Below are 24,838 nucleotides of genomic sequence, written 5' to 3'. Positions count from 1 at the left end.
ACTGAGGTGTTAAGCAACAGATAGAGTAACTGGGAGAAAAGCAGATGTAAAGAGAAACGGCACCTAGAGCGGAGACCCTGAGTGGATCAGAGCGGACCTGGGAGTCACCCCGGAGAAGGCTGAAAGGATATGCAGATGAGCTGCAAGTCCTCTACAGCACCTGAAAGGCAGCCAGTGATAGAGCTGGGCATCTCTCAGCTGAGGAAAAGGCTTACCAGGGGTTAGGCCGAAGCCAGCATTCCTCCCCCTGAGGGTCACCTGATCCTAGCCAAAAAGCACCTGGAAACACAAGGCACTTGGAGCGAGGACCCTGGGAAGACCTGGGAGTCACCCCGGATACAGCTGTGAGGAAATGCAGAAGGGCTGCAAGTCCTCCACAGGACCTGGCGGGAGCGCTGGGCACCTAGAACGGAGGCCCTGAGTGGATTGGAGCGGACCTGGGAGTCAGCCCGGAGAAGGCTGAAAGGATATGCAGATGAGCTGCAAGTCCTCTACAGCACCTGAAAGGCAGCCGGTGGTAGAGCTGGACACCTCTCAGCTGAGGAAAAGGCTTACCAGGGGTTAGGCCGAAGCCAGCATTCCTCCCCCTGAGGGTCACCTGATCCATATTATCGAAACGAAAGATGGCTGCCCATCTTGTTTCAATAATACGGGTTTCCCCGAATGCGGGGACGTCCTGTGAGGATGCCCTCAGGAAAACTTGGGTGCCCCGTTCGATTATGCCCCTCCACATATAAATATTAACATAAAGCTGGGTTTAAAAAAGGTTTGGATAGCTACCTAAAAGAAAAGTCCATAAGATATTATTAAAATGGACAAGGGGAAAATCCACTGTTTATTTCTAGGATAAGCAGCATAAAATGTATTGTACTGTTTTAGGATCTTGCCAGGTACTTGTACCCTTGATTGGCTATTATTGGAAACAGGATACTGGGCTTGATGGACCTTTGGACCATAAGTACTTATGTACTTACGTAGGAGAAGTAGCCTAATGGTTAGTGCAGCAGCCTAAGATCTAGGGGACCAAGTTTGATTCCCTCTGTGGCTCCTTGTGATCCTGAGCCTCCCTTGCGCCATCCCTTAACCCTCCATTACCCCAGGTACAAAAACTTAGATTGTGAGCTCACTAGGGACCGAGAATGAACTTGTATATAATTATATGTGAACGGAAAAGTGGTATATCAAATGCATTTCCCTTACCCTTAATCTTCCATTGCCTCGGGTATAAACTTAGATTTTAAATCTTCTGGGGACAAGAAAATACCTACTGCACCCGAATGTATCTTGCGAGAATATCTAAGCTAAATCCAATTATGCGAAGCTAAGACTCTGTCCTGTTATTTTATTTGCTGTCATAGCTCTGTTAATAAAGCCTTTTGAACCTGCTCATCTATCCAAGTATTTAAAATCCCCCTTATGTGCTGACAATCATGTTTTGCTAGCGGTGGGCATAACAACTATGAAATATCACTGAGAATCCCCACTATGAGATATCATTGACCTAAGAAATTGCCAAATCATGAATTGGTCAGGATTTTGAACATTTGCTTCAGCTCTTCAAAATGATTGTGACAGCTATAGGCACTTCTCTTACCTGGGGACGCATTCTCTGGTATAGCTGCATCCTTCGTGCTACGGGGGAAGCGCACCCCCTGATATGTTTCTTCTTGAAGGTAGATCACCACCACTCCTGTGGCTGAAAGTGCTGGTTTGCCCAAGTCTGTAGCCACAACAAAAAGCGTACGCTCTCGCTGACTCATGGAGGCCAGCGGTGAGGTCACCTGGATCTCTCCTGTGTATGAGTTGATTGTGAATCCTGGGGTCCGTGTAGACAAGCGATACAGTATGGAGGCATTGGCCCCAGCATCCTTATCTTCAGCTCTCATGGTGGCCACTACAGGTTTCATGGGGGTGTGTCGGGACACATTAATGAAGAGGGGACTCTGAATGAAGAAGGGGGCATTATCATTGACATCTTGCACGATCACTGTGATAAGAGCAGTAGCACTTTTAGGGTCCGAGGGGGCTGAATCTATGGCTTTGGCTAGGAAGTTGTATGTTGAGTGTTTCTCACGGTCCAGGCCCATGGCAGATGTGATTCGTCCATTTTTGGGATCAATATGGAACATTCCTAAAGACTCATTGCCCAGATAGTATGAGATGTCTGCATTAGGACCTTCATCCAGGTCAATAGCAGTTAGCTGTAGGACCAGGTATCCTAGTGGCAAATCCTCAGGCACTTCCACTGTGAATGATGTCTCAGAAAAGACAGGGACATTGTCATTGATGTCCAGGACTTGGATGCTGAGGGACATGGTAGCACTGCGTTCAGGATTTCCATGGTCTTTGGCCACCACAATGATAGAATACATTGACACAGACTCCCGATCCAAGCTCCTGACAGTAGTGAGGATTCCAGAACTGGAATCAAGACTAAAATCTTGACTGGGGTCACCATCTGAAAGACAAAATTAGAGAGAACATTTCTAATAAGGTGCATCATAACTCCTCCAGGCTAGAGGAGAAAGTTGATGAAAGATAGCATCCCGAAAGCTCACAGTCATCCATCTCTGTGAATATGAGATACACAATAAGCAAAAGTATTCATTTCAGCCTACTCATCTTCCCAATCAGCCCATCAATGTTTTTCCCTCTCTGCAGCACCCTCACCCCACTACAGGTTCAGATACCCCATTGCACTGTCCCCCTCTATAGCTCCTTTCTCTTCCTCTGAACACCACACCAATGCATTTATCCTTTCATTGCTTCCACACCGTTTACTACGCTATACAGCTATAACCGACGGCTTCCCTACCAATCCATCTCTGAATGGTCTCCTTCCCTGGAGTATTTTTTACCCACCTCCTCTGTGGACAATCCCACCACCATACTGTCCCTCTCTAAAGATCCTGTAATAATATCCTCCCTGCAGAGACCTATGAGCAAAAGGAGTAACTGCCCAGAGTCTTGCATAGCAGGTGCACACAGGTCTCAGTCTCCTCTCTTGATTGCTGGCTAGTCTCCATATTATCAGATCAGGCAGTAGAGACCAGTTCTCTGCTTTCTGCTTCAGCATATCCCTGGGGGGGGGGGGGGGGGGGGGGGGGGGAGGGGGGATGGAGCATGAAGACCAGGCACAGAGCAGAACAAAGAAGAACCACTATGCTGTCTAATCCAGAAGCCCATTCAGCGAAAAGAGGGGAAATAAGCCTGGAGGAGACCTTGCTCAGCAAATAATAACCCCTTCCCTGCTCTTTGTTTATTCTCCCCACGTGAGTGGTGGAAACTGAGAGTGGAACCATGCTGATGCTGGCTCGGGTTCTACTCAGTCCTGCTGAGTTTACCGTCATGGTGTGATGGTCAGAAGGTTAGGAGGAGTCTCTGTCAGCTTTATTTTAACCAGCCCACAAGGTAGCAGTGATGCGATAGATTCAGAACAACAACAACAAAAAAAATTGTAGTGTAGAAGTGCTGTATTTGCAGGTTCTCCTTCCTGCTCCATGGACTGGGTGAAATGTTCTTTAGTGCTTTAGAAACACTGTTCTGGAGTCTGGCAGAATATTTGCATATAGGGTTATTACTATTTGAGTTCAGGGCGACATTTCTGTGATTTGTATGCAGTGCTATATAAAGTGACTATTCTTTGCTGAGCATGGGTAAATACAAGAATAGCTGATACAGCCTGTTACCTTCAAAATATAGGTTTTACAATCCTTAAAAACAGCTGTGAGATCAGACTGAGACAATAATTCAAGAATGATATCCAACAGAATATCACAACTGAACCACACTTTAATTAACAGTATCATTACTATCTCACTATTATACATTACAGTCAATAATTCTCCAAACAAAATTCTATCCTCCGGATATTCAGCCCGCGTCAGTCAGGGATTTTTAAAACGCTGATCTCCGCTAGCTAAATTATCCCCAGATATTCAGTGCTGTTTCTGTATTGTAATTTAAAGTCAATAAAAATATTGAACCATAAAAAGGTTTGTTAGTAAGTTGTATGTGAAGGAACCAGGAACATGGGAGTTTCTAATCACGGATCAGACCTGTGTAAGATGAACTGAAACTGGCAAGGCATTACTGTTATATTATCATTCTTAAAAATCTTGTGGCTTTTTTGGGATACGCTGACTTCAGTAGCCCGAAGCAGAATTTTGAACTCCTTCCTTACACCCCTTCCCGTGCACTCCGCTCCGTGGATAAATCCTTCTTATCTGTTCCCTTCTCCACTACTGCCAACTCCAGACTTTGCGCCTTCTGTCTCGCTACACCGTACGCCTGGAATAAACTTCCTGAGCCCCTACGTCTTGCCCCATCCTTGGCCACCTTTAAATCTAGACTGAAAGCCCACCTCTTTAACATTGCTTTTGACTCGTAACCACTCGCCTCCACCTACCCTCCTCTCCTCCTTCACATTAATTGATTTGATTTGCTTACTTTATTTATTTTTTGTCTATTAGATTGTAAGCTCTTTGAGCAGGGACTGTCTTTCTTCTATGTTTGTGCAGCGCTGCGTAAGCCTTGTAGCGCTATAGAAATGCTAAATAGTAGTAGTAGTAGTAGTAGTAATGGGGAAAGTTAGAGTGGGGAGGGGGGGGGTGTTGGGAAGGGGAGAAAATTGTAAAAATTGAAAAATGTAAGAGTGAAGACTTGTTTAGTTACGTACTGGAATTTTACATATACCACTTATGTCCTGTTATATTGCTCTACATTAATAAACATGAGTTTTAAAAAAAAATCTTGTGGCTTGCAACGAGAGACTGAAAACCTGACCGTTCAACATGGTAAAACTGTGCTGATGGGTCCCTTACCGATGATGTGATATTCCACTTGACCATTCTCTCCGGCATCCGGGTCTGTGGCCCTCAGTTTACACAGTACCACATGGCTCTGGTTCTCTGGTACCTCCAGGTATGTTGATTCCCTTTCAAAGGCTGGATCATTGTCATTCTCATCACCCACAGTAATTCGCAGAGTAGCCCTTGAAAAGAGTGGAGGTACACCCCCATCCCTGGCATATACTGCAATGAAAAGAAAATGAGAAAGTCACCCCAACTTGGGTCAGCTGGGGCTGGGCTTAGAACCTGGAGAGAGCCCTGGGGATGACCCTTGTGTGTGCATGAAGGGGGGGGGGGGGAATGGGATTTGATATACCACCTTTTCGTGGTTACAATCAAAGCGGTTTACACAGTATACAGATACTTGCTTGTACCTGGAGCAATAGAGGGTTAAGTGATTTATCCAGAGTCACAAGGAGCTGCAGTGGGAATTGAACCCACTTCCCCTGGCTCTCAGGCTGCTGCACTAACCATTAGGCTCCTCCTCCACATAAAACAGAGAAGGACCCTCAGGTAGCTGAATAAAAGTTAATGGCAGCATATTCAAGCCTTGGGAATCATCTGAAATGACAAGATCTCACCTGTTAATGTGAACTGGTCTTTAACTTCTCTGTCCAGCGACTGTGTCGCAGTTAAAAGGCCTGAGTCTGGATCAATTGAGAATACGTCCTTAGTAACCAAACCATAGGTAACCCTTCCATTAGAGCCTGTGCAGAAGAGAAAATAAAAACAAGACAAACTCAAAAGCGCAGTGTGAGAATCAGCAAGAAAGACGTGTGACAAGAGTCTCAAATGCAGAAAGGATACACCACAGGATAACAGTATTAAAGAAAGGTTCGTAAAAATCTGCTGGCTCCATTACAAACACCAGCACCTACCAACACTCACACAGAGAACATGATCCTTATCCAAACCCCCCACCCAGCTTATCAAGAACATGTGATTCTAATCCAAATCCCCCCATCCATCTTACCCAGAACATGACCCTTATCCAAACCCCCCAACCATCTTACCCACAATGTGACCCTTATCCAAACCCTCCAACCAACCTATCCAAACAACGTGACCTTTATCCAAACCCCCCAATCATCTTACCCAGAATGTGACCCTTATCCAAACCCCCCAACCAGCTTATCCAAACCCCCCAACCAGCTTATCCAAACAACGTGACCTTTATCCAAACCCCCCAACCATCTTACCCAGAATGTGACCCTTATCCAAACCCCCCAACCAGCTTATCCAAACAATGTGACCCTTATCCAAACTCCCCACCCAGCTTATCAAGCACATGTGATTCTAATCCAAACCCCCATCCATCTTACCCAGAATGTGACCCTTATCCAAACCCTCCAACCATCTTACCCAGAATGTGATCCTTATCCAATCCCCCCCCCCCCCAGCTTATCAAGAACATGTGATTCTAATCCAAATCCCCCCATCCATCTTACCCAGAATGTGACCCTTATCCAAACCCCCCAACCAGCTTACCCAGAATGTGACCCTTATCCAAACCCCACAACCATCTAACCCAGAATGTGACCCTTATCCAAACCCTCCAACCAGCTTATCCAAACAACGTGACCTTTATCAGAACCCCCCACCCAGCTTAGCCAGAACATGTGACCCTTATCCAAACCCCCCACCTAGTTTACCCAGAACATGTGATTCTAATCCAAATCCCCCATCCATCTTACCCATAATGTGACCCTTATCCAAACCCCCCAACCATCTTACCCACAATGTTACCCTTATCCAAACCTTCCAACCAACCTATCCAAACAACGTGACCTTTATCCAAACCCCCCAATCATCTTACCCAGAATGTGACCCTTATCCAAACCCCCCAACCAGCTTATCCAAACCCCCCAACCAGCTTATCCAAACAACGTGACCTTTATCCAAACCCCCCAACCATCTTACCCAGAATGTGACCCTTATCCAAACCCCCCAACCAGCTTATCCAAACAATGTGACCCTTATCCAAACTCCCCACCCATCTTACCCAGAATGTGACCCTTATCCAAACCCTCCAACCATCTTACCCAGAATGTGATCCTTATCCAATCACCCCCCCCCCCCCAGCTTATCAAGAACATGTGATTCTAATCCAAATCCCCCCATCCATCTTACCCAGAATGTGACCCTTATCCAAACCCCCCAACCAGCTTACCCAGAATGTGACCCTTATCCAAACCCCACAACCATCTAACCCAGAATGTGACCCTTATCCAAACCCTCCAACCAGCTTATCCAAACAACGTGACCTTTATCAGAACCCTCCACCCAGCTTATCAAGAACATGTGATTCTAATCCAAACCCCCCATCCATCTTACCCAGAATGTGACCCTTATCCAAACCCCCCAACCAGCTTACCCAGAATGTGATCCTTAGCCAACCCCCCCCCCCTCAGCTTATCAAGAACATGTGATTCTAATCCAAATCCCCCCATCCATCTTACCCAGAATGTGACCCTTATTCAAACCCCCCAACCAGCTTATCCAAACAATGTGACCCTTATCCAAACCCCCCAACCATCTTACCCAGAATGTGACCCTTATCTAAACCCCCCAACCATCTAACCCAGAATGTGACCCTTATCCAAACCCCCCAACCATCTTACCCAGAATGTGACCCTTATCCAAACCCCCCAACCAGCTTATCCAAACAATGTGACCCTTATCCAAACTCCCCACCCATCTTATCAAGAACATGTGATTCTAATCCAAACCCCCCATCCATCTTACCCAGAATGTGACCCTTATCCAAACCCCCCAACCAGCTTATCCAAACAACGTGACCTTTATCCAAACCCCCCAACCATCTTACCCAGAATGTGACCCTTATCCAAACCCCCCAACCATCTTACCCAGAATGTGACCCTTATCCAAACCCCCCAACCAGCTTATCCAAACAACGTGACCTTTATCAGAACCCCCCACCCAGCTTAGCCAGAACATGTGACCCTTATCCAAACCCCCCACCTAGTTTACCCAGAACATGTGATTCTAATCCAAATCCCCCCATCCATCTTACCCAGAATGTGACCCTTATCCAAACCCCCCAACCAGCTTAACCAAACAACGTGACTTTTATCCAACCCCCCACCTAGTTTACCCAGAACATGTGATTCTAATCCAAATCCCCCCCATCCATCTTATTCAGAATATTACCCTTATTAAAAAAAAAAACCACCCAGCTTACCCAGATCCTTGTCTGTTGCTGAAAGCTGTAGCACAGTGACTCCAGGTTCTTGGTTCTCCAATATTGTGATTTCATACTCAGCTCTTTCAAAGGCTGGTGCTTCATCATTTACATCAATGACTAGGATGGAGAGGGACTGTGTGGATGTCCGGCGTGGAAAGCCGTGGTCTGAGGCTACCACAGTGAGATTATACTGTTCCTTTTCCTCTCGGTTAAGTGGTTTCACAATAGCCAATGAACCTTCAACAGACAACATCAGAAAGACGGAAGTTACCCTTCCAGACATATACTCCACTCATAGAAGCAGACATAGTATCTTGGCATCCCAGATCCAAACTATGAAGACAGAACTCTGTCTTCCTCCATCCCCATTTCATCGAGAGATTGAGCCAATTGGTGCTCACAGTAAGGTACTAAGAATTGGAGATACCATGATTCGAATGTGGCATTAATAAATTGGGGAAAGTCACTTTACGCCCAATATTGAGAGCTATTTAAATGTCCAGGAACGGCTCCTGGCCAGTTAAATAGCCTTAAGCTGCTTAACACTAATACTCATCACAAGATACCTGGCCCAGTCACTGGCTATATCATGCCAATATTCATTGGCTGACTGGCTAAATTTAGCGGCCAGATATACAGGCATAAATAGCAGGTCTATCTTTTGGCTGTTATAACTTAGCTGGTCAGCTGATGATTATTGGCTTAGCTGGCTATGTTCTTAGCAGTCAAAAACAACCCTGGAAATTCAATGCTGGTTGCCAGATACGGCCTGCACTGAATTTCTGGGTTTGCCACTGACTGCAGACCCACAGGGAGCAGCAGTGGGATTTGAACCAGCCACCTCTGGATTGCAAGACCAGTCCTCCACTCCACTCTAAGTTTGTAAGCTCGCTGTAGCAGGGACTTACTGTACCTGAAGTACTAATACTATTGCAAGCTGCCTTTTGAATTATTTTGGTAAGGTAGACTATGAACCTTACTATGGTAGACTATGTTTGTGCAGTGCTGCGTACGCTTTGTAGCGCTATAGAAATGCTAAATAGTAGTAGTAGTAAAAATTCACAGCTTGATTTAAGCGGTGAGCAGAGGCTCGTGCCTGCTTAAATCATGCTCTGTTATTCAGCAGCAGAATTTAACCAGTCAGTGCTGTGGGATATTGGGACTAGCAGTCATTTACACTGTGGGCTGAAGATGGGGAGAGTCTGGAAGGAGCTGGCAGTTTGCGAGTGTCTGTGCCGACACAGCTATGCGCCAAAAAGGACCAAATAAAAAGAAGCCACTTAGCTACGCTGCTGCCAAAACTGAATGTGGGTAGCATCAGACATTGTTGGATGCCCTCCCCCCTCCCTCCTGAACCCTCCCCCTGAGATCGGTCACCCTCGTCTGGTTCATTCCGATATCAGCCCCCCTCCTTCAGGGTCCAGTGGGGGAATCCTGGCTAGGAGTGATCCCACCTTGCTCCTACCTCTAGCGGCTCCATGTGTTAAAATGGCTGTTGCGAGCTGTAGTTGTAGTCTCGCGATATTACTGCTAAAGGTCAGTCTTCCATATATGGACAAATCCTTATTATTGTTTCAAAATCCTTCTGCACTCTAGCTCAGCTTCTCCTCTTACCCATTTCCCTATTTTCCTTCCTGGTCTACCCTGCCCCTCCCCCAGCCCACTTCTCTGCTTACTTATAATAAAGGTCCTCTTTCAATTCCATAGGCCAAGTAAGGGAAACAAAAATAAGGAAATGGTCAAGTACACAAACCTTGATGTCACCCATTGTTCTTGCTGGATCCCCACTCACTTTTCTCTGTTAAAATTCGAGGGACCTCTATGGAATTGACCTCATTAACCGTACGACGCTACTTTGTTCAGAACGGCAGCTGTTTATACTGACAGCATTAAGAATTTTAGTTCACGCTTTCATGATCAGTCACCTGGATTACTGCAAAGTCTTATTTAATGGCATTAGAGCTTCAGACGTTAAGCGAGTCAGAGAGTCAGACTAATAAATGATGATGAAACCATGACCTCATGTCTCCCCTGTTCTTTACAGGACAACCTTTAAGGCTGTTTTTATGGTTTTTAAGGTCTTTCATTCATATCTGAATACCTAGCACTTTACATAACCCTTCTGTTCCGTCTACAACTTTATGTTCTATTCAACAGAATCGCTTATTTCTACCATTCTCTAGGATCATTATGCTGGACACTATTAGAGAAAAATAAAAAAATTGGTATTTCGGATCCATCCTTTTGGAATGCTCTTCCTGCATCTCTGAGATTAGAACAATCACTGGTGATTTTTGAAAAGAAACTAAAAATATTTTTATTTGAAGATGCCTTTGATTAATCTGAGACTCCCTAAGAAATCATCAATTTCTATAAGATGGGGTAAGGTCAAGGCTGGTTATCTATCTATATCGATATTTGTATTTATTCTATTATATTGAATTCTATAGTTTTGTTTTATAGTATCTGTTATAAGAAAATACAAACAGCCCATGCCAGTCCATTGAAATGATATATTTTCTTTCCTATTATACATTATATTTCTTTTATAACTTTTGATTTTATTTGACTTCGTAAAATGCTCAGAAAGCATTCTAATTGGGCATTTATCAAGCTTTTAATAAACACAGAAACATAAATTTGAAATTGCAGTGCAAGGAAATAAATTAAAACCTGGAATTATTAAACAATCTCTGAGCCTACCAACTCCCATAAATATGTAAAAAAAAAAAAAGTATGGCTGGACCAAGGGTACCCAACACCCGAGGAAAACCTTCAGCCATGCTCCTCCCCCAACCCCAGGGGCATCCTATCACCCCAACCCTTGCAAACCAGCACCCTATACCACCCTACCCCCGTAGTCCAGCTTCTCCCAATGCCCCTTTCCTACCCCTAATCCACAGTCCAACATCTGCCCTTCTCATCCTTCTCACCTCCCGCGGGAGGTGGTGGAGATGAAAACGGTAACGGAATTCAAACATGTGTGGGATATGCATAAAGGAATCCTGTGCAGAAGGAATGGATCCTAAGAAGCTTAGCTGAAAATGGGTGGTGGAGCAGGTGGGGGGAAGAGGGGTTGGTGGTTGGGAGGCGAGGATAATGGAGGGCAGACTTATATGGTCTGTGCCAGAGCCGGTGATGGAAGGCGGGACTGGTGGTTGGGAGGCGGGAAGTACTGCTGGGCAGACTTGTACGGTCTGTGCCCTGAATAAGGCAGGCACAAATCAAGGTAAGGTATACACATATGAGTTTGTCTTGTTGGGCAGACTGGATGGACCATGCAGGTCTTTTTCTGCCATCATCTACTATGTTACTATGTATCCCTACCCCCTGGCATAATTCAGCTTCTCCCCTTCCCATCCATACCCCCTGCCAGAGTCTAGCATCTCTCCTTCCTGTCCCTACCCCCCTACTACAGTCCAGCATCCCAGTTCAGCATCTCCCCTTTCCGTCCCTACCATCCACTCATTCAGCATCTTATCTCTCCTCCCCCTGTATCCAGCCAATGTGGGACCATGAGGCACAGGTCCATGCTCAAGCACTGCTGGGTCCTGCTTCCCTCCAACACAGGACTTTCTCTTGGTGGGGGTGGAGTGGGAGGAGAAAGTGCTTGCATGTGGGTCTGTGCTCAATCCTCTTGCCTCTCTGGTTCTGGCAGAGGAAGGGCAACAGTGTTAGTGGCAGGAGGGAAGGAAAGGAGTAGTTGAAGAACTGCTCTCCTGTTCTGTCACTAATCCTGCCCTAGGCAGATGCCTAGTACATGTTGTGGTGGGTCAGCCCTGCCAAAAAAAGCCAGCCATAATGCCAGCTGTGGGCAGCCTGTAACTGCAGAATGCTTCTCCCTTAGCAGTCTTTCCATCCAGAAGCTTTCCTCATGCTATCCTGCCTGCTCACCTCTGCCTCAGCAACCCCTCTCTTTGGGTTTTGCAGATTTCTTACCTGTGCTGGGATTCAGCTGGAACTTGCCACCAGAATTTCCAGCCTGGAGCTGGTAGCTGACTCTACCATTCTCACCCAGGTCTTTGTCCTGCGCAACAATGTACACAACCACAAAGCCTGTAGGCTGGTCCTCCATGACGCTGACTGAAGAGGGAGAGAGAAACTCTGGGGCATTGTCATTCTCATCTGTGACAAAGACCCGGGCTGTCACTGCCGAGGACTTGCGTTGGGTTACGTTCATCGCCTGGTCTGTGGCTTGGATTACCAGTAAAAAAGAAGAAATGACCTCGCGGTCCAAAACCTTGGCCACGCGCAGAGCACCAGTGCGGGGGTCTAAGCTGAAGTGTGTGTGAGGTGGGGTCTGCTGGAGCACTTTGTAGTGAATTTCACTGTTGGGTCCTGTACCGTCCTTATCTAATGCCTGGAAGGTGAAAATGGAGGAGCCGACTTCAGCGTTTTCTGACACCACAATGGTGACGGGATCCTCTGGGAACTCGGGGGCATGTTCATTAGAGTCCTCAACGTGAATGTCCACCACAATGAGATTACTGATCAGATAGCCACGGGATGCGTCCTCCACACAGACCTGCAGTGTATAATGAGACCCGGCCTCATAATCTAGCTCTCCTGCCAAGTAGATGTTCCCAGTGTGACTGTCCACTCCAAAGGTGCCATTAGAGTCACTGCCCCCAATGAGAGTGTATGTCAGCTGTGTCTTGGACTGGAGAGTTACATCCGCAGAGGCCACACAACCGATCACAGAGCCCGGCTTCACACCCTCCATGGAGTGCAGGGTCACAGATGTGGGGTCCAGTTTGGGCAGCATTCGAGATGACGGCAACACCTGAGGGAAGTTAAATTAAAGCTTTAAGTGACTGAATCAGAGTAAAAAAAATATATATATATAAGGAGAAAAGGAGGGGAAAGAGGAATAAGATAAACAGGCAGACAAGCAGGAAGATAGAGGGAAGGAGGAGACACAGGTGAAAGAAGCACGTGGGAGGGTGGGGGGACATGCAGGGTTTACAAATATGCGCTTTGTTTGAAAGTTCCCCCTAAGGGCTCAAAACTAGAATCAGAAATATGCAGACAACTGAACTGAAAACCAGACTCTACATGAAGCAGAAATGCATTTCCCACTGCACTGTGCAAAATGCAAAGATATCGGAGATGTACATTTCCGAAAACTGAATAATCATTAGGGGAAAGAGGAGAAACAGAACCAGAAACTAAATTCTTTCTGTACTGTGCAAAATACAAAGAGATCAGGGATGCGCATTTCCCAAAGCTGACAGAAAATCACACTCAGCAGGAAAAACTCTGTATAATCCTAGGGAAAGAGGAGAAACAGAAAAATATCATGTTTCACACTTAGTTATATTCCTGCTAATCAAGTCTGGAGCATTTTTAGTATCATTACTGCTGAGGATGTTAGTTCTTTATTGCTCAAGCTCACAAATGCTCCTTGTGTACTGGATAATTGTCCCTCTTTTCTGTTAACCCAGCCTCTGTCTCATATAATTTCCTGGCTTGTTAATTTTTTAATAGTCTTTTAATTCCGTGTAAATTTCCTCTGGAGATGGGTCAAAGGATTTAGACACATTTCCTACTTCTAGTTTTAGGTCCAGTGCAGGAATTCCTCCACTCATTGAGGGCCCTTTTTGCTAAAGGCGCATTAGCGTTTTTAGCGTGCAAAACGCTAACAGGCTTATTTTTGAAAGTGATCGCCGGCGATCTTCCGACATAAATCGGGAGATGGCCGGTGATCTCTCAAAATCTGCAAAATCGGTATAATTGAAAGCTGCTTTTTTGACACCATCGCCGCTTTCCCATCGCCGAGCCGGCGAAAGTTCAAGGGGGCGTGTCGGCGGCGTAGCAAAGGTGGGACATGGGCGGGCATGGGTGTGGCTACCAGGTGGCCGGCTTTCGCAGATAATGGAAAAAAAAAAGCGGCGTTCATCAGTATTTCGCCGGGTTTACTTGGTCCTCTTATTTTCACGACCAAGCCTCAAAAAGGTGCCTCAACTCACCAGATGACCACCAGAGGGAATGGGGGATGACCTCCCCGTACTCTCCCAGTGGTCACCAACCCCCTCCCACACTAAAAAAATAAAAATAAAAACCTTTTTTTGCCAGCCTGTATGCCTGCCTCAAATGTCATACCCAGCTCCCTGACAGCAGTATGCAACTCCCTGGAGCAGTTTTAATGGGTGCAGTGCACTTCAGGCAGGCAGACCCAGGTCCATCCCCCCCCCTACCTGTTACACTTGTGGTGCTAAGTGTTGAGCCCTCCAACACCCCCCCAAAACCCACTGTACCCACATGTAAATGCCTCCCTTCACCAATAAGGGCTATGGTAATGGTGTAGAGTTGTGTCGAGTGGGTTTGGGGGGGATTTGGAGGGGCTCAGCACCAAAGGTAAGGGAGCTATGCACCTGGGAGCTATTTGTGTATTTTAAAAATTTTTTTAGAAGTGCCCCCTAGGGTGCCCGGTTGGTGTCCTGGCATGTGAGGGGGACCAGTGTACTACAAATGCTGGCTCCTCCCATGACCAAATGCCTTGGATTTCTCCGGGTTTGAGATCGCTGGCATTTTTTTCCATTATCGCTGAAAAACAAAAGCAACCATCTCAAACCCGGCGAACTCTGGCATTTGGCCGGGCTAAACTGTATTATCGAAAAAAAAGATGGATGGCCATCTTTTTCGATAATACAGTTCCGGCCAGTTGTTGCGCCGCCGCCAAAATAGATCGCTGGCAATCTATTTCGCCGGCGACGTTCGATTATGCCCCTCTAAGTTGCCTACAGGAACATATGGGTAAACAGGGCCCTAAATCACTAGAGACTGTTGCTAGTAAGCAATTACCTCAGTATATTGAGTCTCTTTCATGTTTACATCCATCACAATTTGGTTTTCAAACTCAACATGGAGTGGAGGAGTAGCCTAGTGGTTACAGCACCAGTCTTGACATTCAGAGGTGCCCAGTTCAACTCTCACTGCTGCTGTTAAAGTCGCCAAGGATGAGGGAGGGGGAGGAAGGATCATGAAAGAAGGAAAGCCAAGCGTCAAAGTCGCTGAGAAAGGATGAAAGGGACTTATCAGGGGGACGATAAATAACTGCTATTCGAAGAGGCAAAGGAGTGAATAGGCGGATGGAGTGGACTTCAAAAGAAGAAAAGCAGAGAGACTGAGGTGGCAGAAGAGATTGAAATTTGGAAGATGTTGAGAGTAATAGTCCAACAACACCACCGCGGCCAGCAGGGCGAGGGGTGTGGGAGAAGAGATAACCACCATAGCAGAGGGCTGCGACTGAAGCAGAGTCTTCAGGGCAGAGCCAAGTTTCTGTTATGGCGAGTAGGTGGAGGTTACGAGAGATAAAAAGGTCATGGATATAGGAAGGTTTGTTGCAGATGGAGCGGGCATTCCATGGAGCACATGAGAAGGGCAGAGAAGAGGGGGGAGGAGAGGAATAGAGATGAGATTGGAGAGGTCACGGTGCGACCTGCACAAATAGGATGAGGGGTGGTGAGAGGGACCAGGATTGGGATTGATGTCTCTAGCAGAGAGAAGAAGAAGGAGTAAGAGAGTGCGGAGGAGAGTAGGAGAGAAGTGGCGATGAAGGCGAGAAGAACTCAGATAGAATGGGGAAGGTACAATAGAAGGAATGAAATGTTGAAGGCAGAAAGCAAGGAGGGAGGAAGAGGACAAGAGAGATGGTGAGGTAATAAAATCAACGAAAGGGCAATGTATAACTGTAGTGCACAGTGGCTTCGGGTGGAGAAGTAGATTGGGAAGGGACAGTACTAGGAGGAGAATGTGAAATGGAGCCATATGTAGTGACTCAGGCAGTCCCAAGTGTTAGGTAACAGTCACGGACAAAGGTGAAGCAGTAGGCTGGAGCTGAGGCTGAAGGCTGGAACAGAGGAGCAGAGGTTGCAGGACTGGAGTTGAAGCTGCAGGCTGGAGCTGAAGTTGCAGGCTGGATGCTCCAATCCCCCAATCCACCCCCTGGAACTAATCTCCCTTTGATCCCCCACCTAGATCCTGGCTGAATATTGGCTAAGACCCACACAAGTGTCGACGGCTGGCTCATGGCTGCATATGCGCAAGTGTTCAAAGCTGGTGCCCGGACATGGCCTGGAACTGAACATTTGGGTCCTGGACAGGTGCTGAGAGAGGATCTGCTGAGGGGAGGAAAACTACTGCTGTATCTTACCTACTGCAAATTGCATTCAAACTTGGGAAAAGGTAAACTTGGGGTTGAATACATGATTTCATTGTCTTTTTTTATTAAACTAAACTAAAGGTGGACAAAGCAATTGGGCCGGATGGCATACAACTGAGGGTACTGAAGGAACTTAGTGAAGTTCTAGCTGCTCCACTGCCTGGCATTTTCAATGCTTCTCTAGAGTAGGGAGTGGTCCCAGAGTCCGGAGAAGAGCAGATGTGGTCCCTCTGCACAAAAATGCAAGCAAGGAAGAGGTTGGGAACTACAGGATGGTAAGTCTGACTTCTGTGTTAAGTAAATTAATGGAAAAGCTTTTAAAACAGAGAATAGTAAAGTTTTGGAATCCAATAGATTACAGGACCTGAGGCAACAAGGATTCACTAGAGGCAGGTCTTGTCAGACAAATCTGATTAATTTCTTTGACTGGGTAAGCAGAGAGTTGGATTGAGGGAACACACTAGATGTGGTATATGTAGATTTTAACAAAGCCATTGACACAGTTCTGCATATACGACTAATAAATAAACTGAGTGTCCTCAGTATGAGCCCTAAAATGACTGACTGGTTTAGAAACTGGTTGAGTGGGTAGTGGTAAATGGAGCTCATTCTGAGGACAAGAATGTTACCAGTGGTGTGTCACAAGGTTCGGTTCTTGGACTGATTTTTTAAAATATTTTTGTAGGCAATATTGCTGAAGGGCTGTCTGGTAAGGTTGGCCTCTTTGCAGATGATACCAAAATCTGCAATAGTGTAGACACCCTGATGGTGTGGATAACAAGAGGAAGGACTTAGCAAAGATAGAGGAATGGTCTGGAGTTTGGCAGCTTAGATTTAATGCTAAAAAATACAGGGTCATGCATTTGGACTGCAAAAACCCAAGGGAACAGTACAGTTTAGGGGGTGAAGAGCTTTTGTGCATGAAAGAGGAGCAGGACTTGAGTGTGATGATCTTAAGGTGGCCAAACAGGTAGAAAATGTGACGGATGCTTGGATGCATAGGGAGAGGAATGACCAGTAGGAAAAAGGAGGTGATGATGCCTTTGTATAAAAGACCTTATTTATAATATTGAGCCAATTCTGGAGACTCCACCTTCTAACAGGATGAAGTTGGTCCAGAGGGCGGCTACAGAAATAATCAATGTCTTCGTTATAAAGTATATGGGGGCAGACAAAGATCTCAATATGTATACTTTGCAAGAAAAATGGGAGAGGGGAGATACGATAGAGACACTTAAATACCTATGTGGCATAAATGTACAAGAGGTGAGTCTCTTTCTGCCCAAAGAAAGCTCTGGAATGAGGAGGCATAGAATGAAGGTGAAAGGTGATAGACTCAGAAGTAACCTGAGGAAATACTTCTTCACAGAAAGGGTGGTGAATTCATGGAACTGGTCTCCTGGTGGAATTGGTGGAGACAAAAACAGTATCTGAATTCAAGAGAGCTTGGGACAAGTACATAGGATCTCTTAAGGGAGTGATAGGGAGAGTAGTGGCATGGATGGGCAAACTGGACGGGCCGTATAGCCTTTATCTGCATACATTTTTCTATGTTTCTATGTTAACTGTGATTAGTACTTAAAAAAACGATGACTGCTCTCAACTGAACATTGGGGGAAAGATCACACATTTTCCAAATCCAACACAGAACATCAAAAAATGAGCAGGAAAAACTATGTATAATCCAGGGAGAAATATGAGAAATAAAAAACAGAAATGCATTTCTCCTCTCACTAAGGTGACCTGAGTAGGGAAAATATGGACCAGAAGCAAACCCAAGAGGAGTTCTTGCTGTTCTCTTTTTGGAAGGTGAATAAGACTGAAAATACTATAATGCCTTTGTATCGCTCTATGGTGCGACCTCACCTTGAGTATTGTGTTCAGTTCTGGTCGTCGTACCAGAAAAGAGATACAGCGGAAAAGGTTCAAAGAAGAGTAATCAAAATGATAAAGGAGATGGAACTCCTCTCTTCAGCTTGGAAAAGAGATGGATGATATGATTGAGGTCTACAAAATCCTGAGTGGTGTAGAACGAGTAGAAGTAAGTCGATTTTTTTACTCATTCCAAAAGTACAAAGACTAGGGGACACTTGAGGAAGTTACATGGAAATACTTTTAGGAGGAAATACTTTTTCACTCAACAAATAGTTAAGCTGAGATCTCCACTGAGACCTGGGAGAGAGCCAGTGAGTTTGCTGGGGCTGGGGAGCTGAGCTCTGCAGGGAGTCTCTTAGACTTCTTAGTGACTGCAGTGACTAAAGGTTTCACGTTTGAATGCAGAAATCTCTCTTGTTCAGCTGGAAGCAGAGAATACAATTTAACCTTAGCCCTGCATCAGGGGAATCCCATTCCACAGTAATGAGATCCAAAATAGCCTTATGAATTGGAAAGGGTTTTGGTGGACCCTCGCATGATGGAATCACCCTGCACAGAAGGGGGCTGAGAAGATGTTGAAATATCCAAGGTTTCCAAAGACTGAGTAACTAAGAGCGAGAGTTGTTCTTTCTTAAATAACCTAAAAACCTTCCAGAGGAAGAAAACCCTGGAAGCAACTGAAGGAGCATGTGCTAAAACTCCTGAATGTGACTGTGTCATGGAGCACCAGGAGAGGCACAGAGGCAGTCTGAAGCTGACTTTTCTTCAGCAAATAAGCTTGATGAAGAGGGAAAACATAACAAACGCCCTCTGTAAAGACCTTTAGAAACCTCCATGGCATGAATTACAAGTGATAAGTCTATTTCAAATTGAAAGGAAGCTCTGGAATGAGGGGGCACAGGTTGAAGGCAAAAGGTGACAGACTCAGGAATAACATAAGAATTTAGCCCATCCTCCCAACAGTGCCCAGAACGGGTTACAGAATTACGTTCATCCTATATAATAATTCTCACCTCCAACGTTCTGACTTCCGAGTTGGTCTGCTAGGCTCCGTAGATCAGGCTGACATCACCATAGCCATTATGATGTCAACTTCAGAACCCGGGGGGAAAAAAAACATGCCTCACAGCTGATCCATGTCCAGAGGAGGGTCGCTGGACATGGGTGGCTGCAGGGGAGAGAGGAGGGTCGCTGGACATGGGTGGCGGTGGGGGCAGGGGAGAGAGGAGGTTCGCTGGACATGGGTGGCTGCAGGGGAGCCGAGGAAAACCTTGCTAGCGCCCATTTCATTTGTGTCAGAAACGGGCCTTTTTTACTAGTAATATAATAAAACAATTCAACATATGACAAACTAAAATTAAACAAAGGTTCCAGCCTGACAATTTCCAGCTTTATGGAAAGGGTGGTGAACGCGTCCTCCTGGTACAGCTGGTGGAGATGAAGACTGATCTGAGTTCAAGAAAGCGTGGGACACGCACATGGGATGTTTAAGGGAGAGGAAGGGATAGTAGATGGCATGGATGGGCAGACTGAACAGACATAGGCCCCTTGATATTGAAAACCACTTAACCGGCCAGGAATGGCACCGGGACGGTCAAATGGCACTTAACCAGCTATCCGTCAACATTCAACGAAACATAACCGGCTCTCCCACAGTGAATACTCCCAGTTATCGGCTAGGGGATAACAGGCTATATCGCACGATATAGCCAGCTATCCCTGAATATTCACCACATAGTCAGCTATTATAAGTGGCCACATTGGGACGCTTAACTAATGGAATATCTTTGCCTGGTTTAAACTTAACCAGCTATCTCCGAATATCAACTTTGCCAGTTTATACTGGCCAAAAATAAACTGAATATTCAATGTCGGTCACCAGAAATGGCCCTGCATTGAATGTCCAAGCTGACCGCCAACCACAGGAGTGAGCTGGGCTCCCTCCCACAGTCTGAATATCAGCTCCAGGGTCTTTATCTTCTTTCAGTTTTCTCTCTTTCTATCTCTGAGGACCCATTCAAGAGCTACCCAGAGATCAGGCTCCTCTCTCCTAGACAATCTCCTCGAGGCATTATCACTTTCTGACCAGCCAATCTCCCTCTGTCTGCTGAACTGTCTCCCCCTTCCTTCTTTCCCCCATCAGTGAAATGCTAACATTGCTAAAGGCAACCTGTGGTTCCTTCCATTCAGGCACACAGATTTGGTCTGGGAAGAGCCAAAACCAGTACCTGAAGCTACACCCAGAGTTGTTTTAAATTATTCTGAGGCTGCAGAACATTTTCGATGCATCACAAGCCTAATCTGGCCTTAAATGCACTCTGGGAAGCTTCACTTGTGTAGAAGGGAAGAGGGCCAGTTCTGCAGGCTGTTTCCACTCTTGCTTCCCTAGCTGGGTGGAAGTGAGAAAGAGAGAGGAGCTCTGACATGGATGTGATATCACCTGCTGAAATTAACTCAGCACAGAACTGGAACTGTGCAGGTTTTCACCTTACCCATTTGTCTATCTGAAAGAGAGCGCGGGAGATAAGGACCCAGCATGCTTAACTTATGCTTCTTTTCATTTTATTTTTTTTAAGTTCAGTCCTTGAGAACCTCTCCAAATCACACCACTTGTCTTTAAGAAAAAAAAATGGGAGGAGGGAGAGGGAATAGGAAGAAAACTCAGATGCCTCAGAGTTATCCTCCTTTGTCAAGACCTGCATTCAGAAATGCAACCTGAAAATTACCTTAGGCCGGGGTGTGAGCTGAGCACCAGGAAAGGCTAGTGCTTCGGCCTAGCTGTCTAAACACTCGGCCTCTGATATGAGCTCCCTCAGGGCCCCTCATAATGTGGGTGCAAACTTCCACCTGTTTCCACGAACTGGTATTGTAACCTGAAACAAACACTGTGAGTCTGAAGCTCTTGAGGAAGCAATTTCTCATCCATAGTTAAAGGACAGAACAGCAGTGGCCAAGGGAGGGGAGAGAAGGGGAGAAGAACTCAGACTCCTCAGAGTATCATCCCTGCTGCAAGTCCAATTCAACTGCTTTAAGCTTGTTTTTTAATGACGCTTTAAACCTCTGCTGAAGTACCCACTCCCTTCAGCTGACACCCAGTTCTCCAGTAACTGCCTCAGACAAACAATCCAGGAGCTGCACAAATTAAATGTCATTCCCCCCACCAGAGTAAACTCAGCTATTACCAACAGACTTCCTCAGAGAAAGCCCCGACTCTCCTTTCAGTCACTGCTCTTCATCAGTCAGCAAGTGTTATGTTTAGTAAAGAAAGCAGAAGAAGAAACAAAGAGCTTCAGGGGAGGGGGGTAGAGACCCAGCACTACCAGGACTAGAGGGCATGCGATGAAACTACAGTGTAGTAAATTTAAAACAAATCGGAGAAAACTTTTCTTCACCCAACGTGTAATTAAACTCTGGAATTCGTTGCCGGAGAAAGTGGTGAAGGCGGTTAGCTTAGCAGAGTTTAAAAAGGGGTTGGACGGTTTCCTAAAGGACAAGTCCATAAACCGCTACTAAACGGACTTGGAAAACTCCAAAATTCCAGGAATAACATGTATAGAATGTTTGTACGTTTGGGAAGCTTGCCAGGTGCCCTTGGCCTGGATTGGCCGCTGTCGTGGACAGGATGCTGGGCTCGATGGACCCTTGGTCTTTTCCCAGTATGGCATTACTTATGTACTTATATACTCAGTGCTTTTTTTGTGCCGGTACGCAACGGTATGGCGTACCGGCACCTTTTTTTTTTCCTCCCCCCGCCCCGTGAGTCCATGTCCCACACGCAGTGCCAGCCCCCATTTCCGGCCGCTGCTGCTTCTCCTGTTGAGCAGCAGCGGCCGCTACACAAAGAAAAAGATTTTTTTTTAAACTTCAAACCTGGCTGAAACGCGGCACCCCGGCACTGTAGACAGCCATTAGGCATTGGCTGTTGCCCCGCAGCCACTCCTCCTCTTGCCTCTACGTCACTGCCCATGGAGGAAGACCCCGGAGGAGCGCAGTGACGTAGAGGCAAGAGGAGGAGCGGCTGCGGGGCAACAGCCAATGCCTAATGGCTGTCTACAGTGCCGTGGTGCCGCGTTTCAGCAAGGTTTCAAATTTTTTTTGTTAATCTTCTTTTTCTTTGTGTAGCGGCCGCTGCTGCTCAACAGGAGAAGCAGCAGCGGCCGGAAATAGGGGCTGGTGCCGCGTGCGTCGCGACTTCGCGCCGTTCGCGCCAAACTTGGCAGGGAGAGGGAAACCAACAGAGGGAAGGATTGGGGAGAGAGAGAAAGAGGGAAACCAACAGATGGAAGGATTGGGGAAAGAGAAAAAGAGGGAATCCAACAGAGGGAAGGATTGGGGAAAGAGAAAAAGAGGGAAACCAACAGAGGGAAGGATTGGGGAGAGAGAGAAAGAGGGAAAACAACAGAGGGAAGGATTGGGGAGAGAGAGAAAGAGGGAAAACAACAGAGGGAAGGATTGGGGAGAGAGAGAAAGAGGGAAAACAACAGAGGGAAGGATTGGGGAGAGAGAGAAAGAGGGAAAACAACAGAGGGAAGGATTGGGGAAAGAGAAAAAGAGGGAAACCAACAGAGGGAAGGATTGGGGAAAGAGAAAAAGAGGGAAACCAACAGAGGGAAGGATTGGGGAAAGAGAAAAAGAGGGAATCCAACAGAGGGAAGGATTGGGGAAAGAGAAAAAGAGGGAATCCAACAGAGGGAAGGACTGGGGAGAGAGAGAAAGAGGGAAAACAACAGAGGGAAGGATTGGGGAAAGAGAGAAAGAGGGAAACCAACAGATGGAAGGATTGGGGAGAGAGGAGAAAAACAGATGGAAGGATTGGGGAGAGAGGGGAAAACAGATGGAAGGATGGGGAGAGAGAGGGGGAAAAACAGATGGAAGGATGGGGAGAGAGAGAGGGAAAATGGAAGGATGGGGAGAGAAAGAGGGAAGATGCTGGATGGAAGAATGCAAAAAGAAATAGGGGAGACACTGGAAGGATGGGGAGAGAAAGCAGAGCTGCTGGATGGAAAAGGGGAATAGAGAAAGACTGGAGAATAAGAGGAAGGGGCATGGGGAGAACAAGGGTGAGGAAAAGATGAAAAGCCACAGGTAGATGAAGGAAATTAAAGAATGGATAGTAAGAATGAATTAAATCTGGACAGAGAGAGAGCCTGAAAATATTGAAGAAAGCAAAGAAAAAGGAGACAAAAATGACAAATGGCACAGAAGAGTTAAGCGAAAGCAAAGGAAAGCAGAATCACAGACTGGGACCAATATAGAAAGAAAAACAGTCACCAGACAACAAAGGTAGAAAAAAATCATTTTATTTTCATTTTAGTGTTTGTAATATGTCCAATTTGAGAATTTACATTGTCTGTCTTATTTTGCACTGGGTATACTACTACTACTACTTAGCAAATCACGTTATTTTTGTCTCCTATAGTACTGTAATATTTTCAATGATGTCTGTTTATATGGGCCATGGCTGGTATAGGGGGTGTGGTTAATGTGGGTGTGGCTATCATAGGGGTGGAGCCATATGTGGTGACCCCGCCCATAATGAGTACCGGCACCTTTTTTTCTACAAAAAAAGCACTGTATATACTGCAATATCAGCTTCACAGAAATTTGCCAGTCACCAACCAGTTCAGAAGTTAAAAGTAAAGTCCAAACCGAGAACTGCACAGTGACCTCTACCACCTGCTGGAGAGAAGAATACTGAATTGTCTCAGCTGCACAGGGTTCTATTAAGGTACAGCACAATTCTGTACTCTCTCTCTCCACTTGCTGGTAAAGGGACTCAAACCCACAAGTTCTGGTCTGAACTGATGCGTATAACAAGGAACAGGCAATTAATTATGATTAAAACTTTTGATCGATCAACAGCTATAATTTCAACACATATCTTTGTAAAATGGCTGCCCCTGCTGCATGTGCTGGAAAGTAAACATACACATTTGCCTGTATTTTTAAAAAAGGCTCTATGCTGAGTTGGGCACCTGAATTTGAATCTCTATGTTCTATGTAAAATTTCTTTGTAAATTAGGGTTCACATCTAGTACAGTAGTGATTCTCAATCCAGTTAAAGAGGAGCACCAGCCAGCTAGAAATTCAAGATGTGCACACTCGAAATGCATGAAAGAAACTCCAATGCAATAAAGATAGTGTATGCAAATCTATCTTATGCATACTCATTGTGTATATACTGAAAGCCTGACTAGCTGATGCTTCCCAGGACAGGTTTAAGAAACCCTGTATTAGAGGAAAGGAGTCAAGAAAATATAAATTAAATTCCGTAAATAATAGAGCTCTAGCTACCACCTCAACCAATCTTATGGTTCCTCCTCCATCTCTGAAGCTCCCTTTGCTTTCTTCTTTTCCCAACTATTTCTATTTCCTCTGACAGGTTTTCTTCCTTCTCAGCTATCTCTGACCCTGCTTACAGCTCTACCTCCTCAACCAATCCTGTCCTTTCCTCCAGCCTATTCGCCTCCTCAGCCATCTCCATTGCTTCCTACAGCTACTTCTTCTTCTGAATCATCTCTGAACCTTCTTACAGTTCTCAGTCCTCCTCATCCCCCCTCTGCCCCTTCCGACAGCAAATTCTATCCAAACATCTCTAAACTTTCCTTACAACTCTTTCAGATCCCCGGCCTTCTCTAAACCTTCCTAGATTTTCTCCTTTCCCCAACGATCCTTCTGTCCTCCCTTCCTATCTTAAAATTCTCCTTCCCAACCGTCCTTGAGCGTTCCTATAACTCTTCTCAA

The 24,838-nt window shown here is 45.8% G+C and overlaps 1 protein-coding gene across 1 annotated transcript in view; it reads right to left on the bottom strand.

Moving 5' to 3' along the window:
• The window catches only part of DCHS1 (dachsous cadherin-related 1), a 280,595-nt gene that overhangs the window by 36,408 nt on the left and 219,349 nt on the right, over window positions 1-24,838 (bottom strand). The window contains exons 10-14 of the mRNA XM_030199763.1: window positions 11,995-12,838; window positions 8,053-8,292; window positions 5,432-5,557; window positions 4,824-5,033; window positions 1,595-2,458 (exon numbers count right to left, since the gene is read on the bottom strand). Coding sequence (XP_030055623.1) covers window positions 1,595-2,458; window positions 4,824-5,033; window positions 5,432-5,557; window positions 8,053-8,292; window positions 11,995-12,838 — 2,284 coding nt within the window. The remainder of the gene's footprint in view (window positions 1-1,594; window positions 2,459-4,823; window positions 5,034-5,431; window positions 5,558-8,052; window positions 8,293-11,994; window positions 12,839-24,838) is intronic.

Source organism: Microcaecilia unicolor, chromosome 4, assembly GCF_901765095.1.
Source record: "Microcaecilia unicolor chromosome 4, aMicUni1.1, whole genome shotgun sequence".
In the NCBI taxonomy this organism is placed as follows: Eukaryota; Metazoa; Chordata; class Amphibia; order Gymnophiona; family Siphonopidae; genus Microcaecilia; species Microcaecilia unicolor.
The sequence above is the reverse complement of the archived record's forward strand: the minus strand, read 5'-3'. Positions and strand labels throughout refer to the sequence as shown.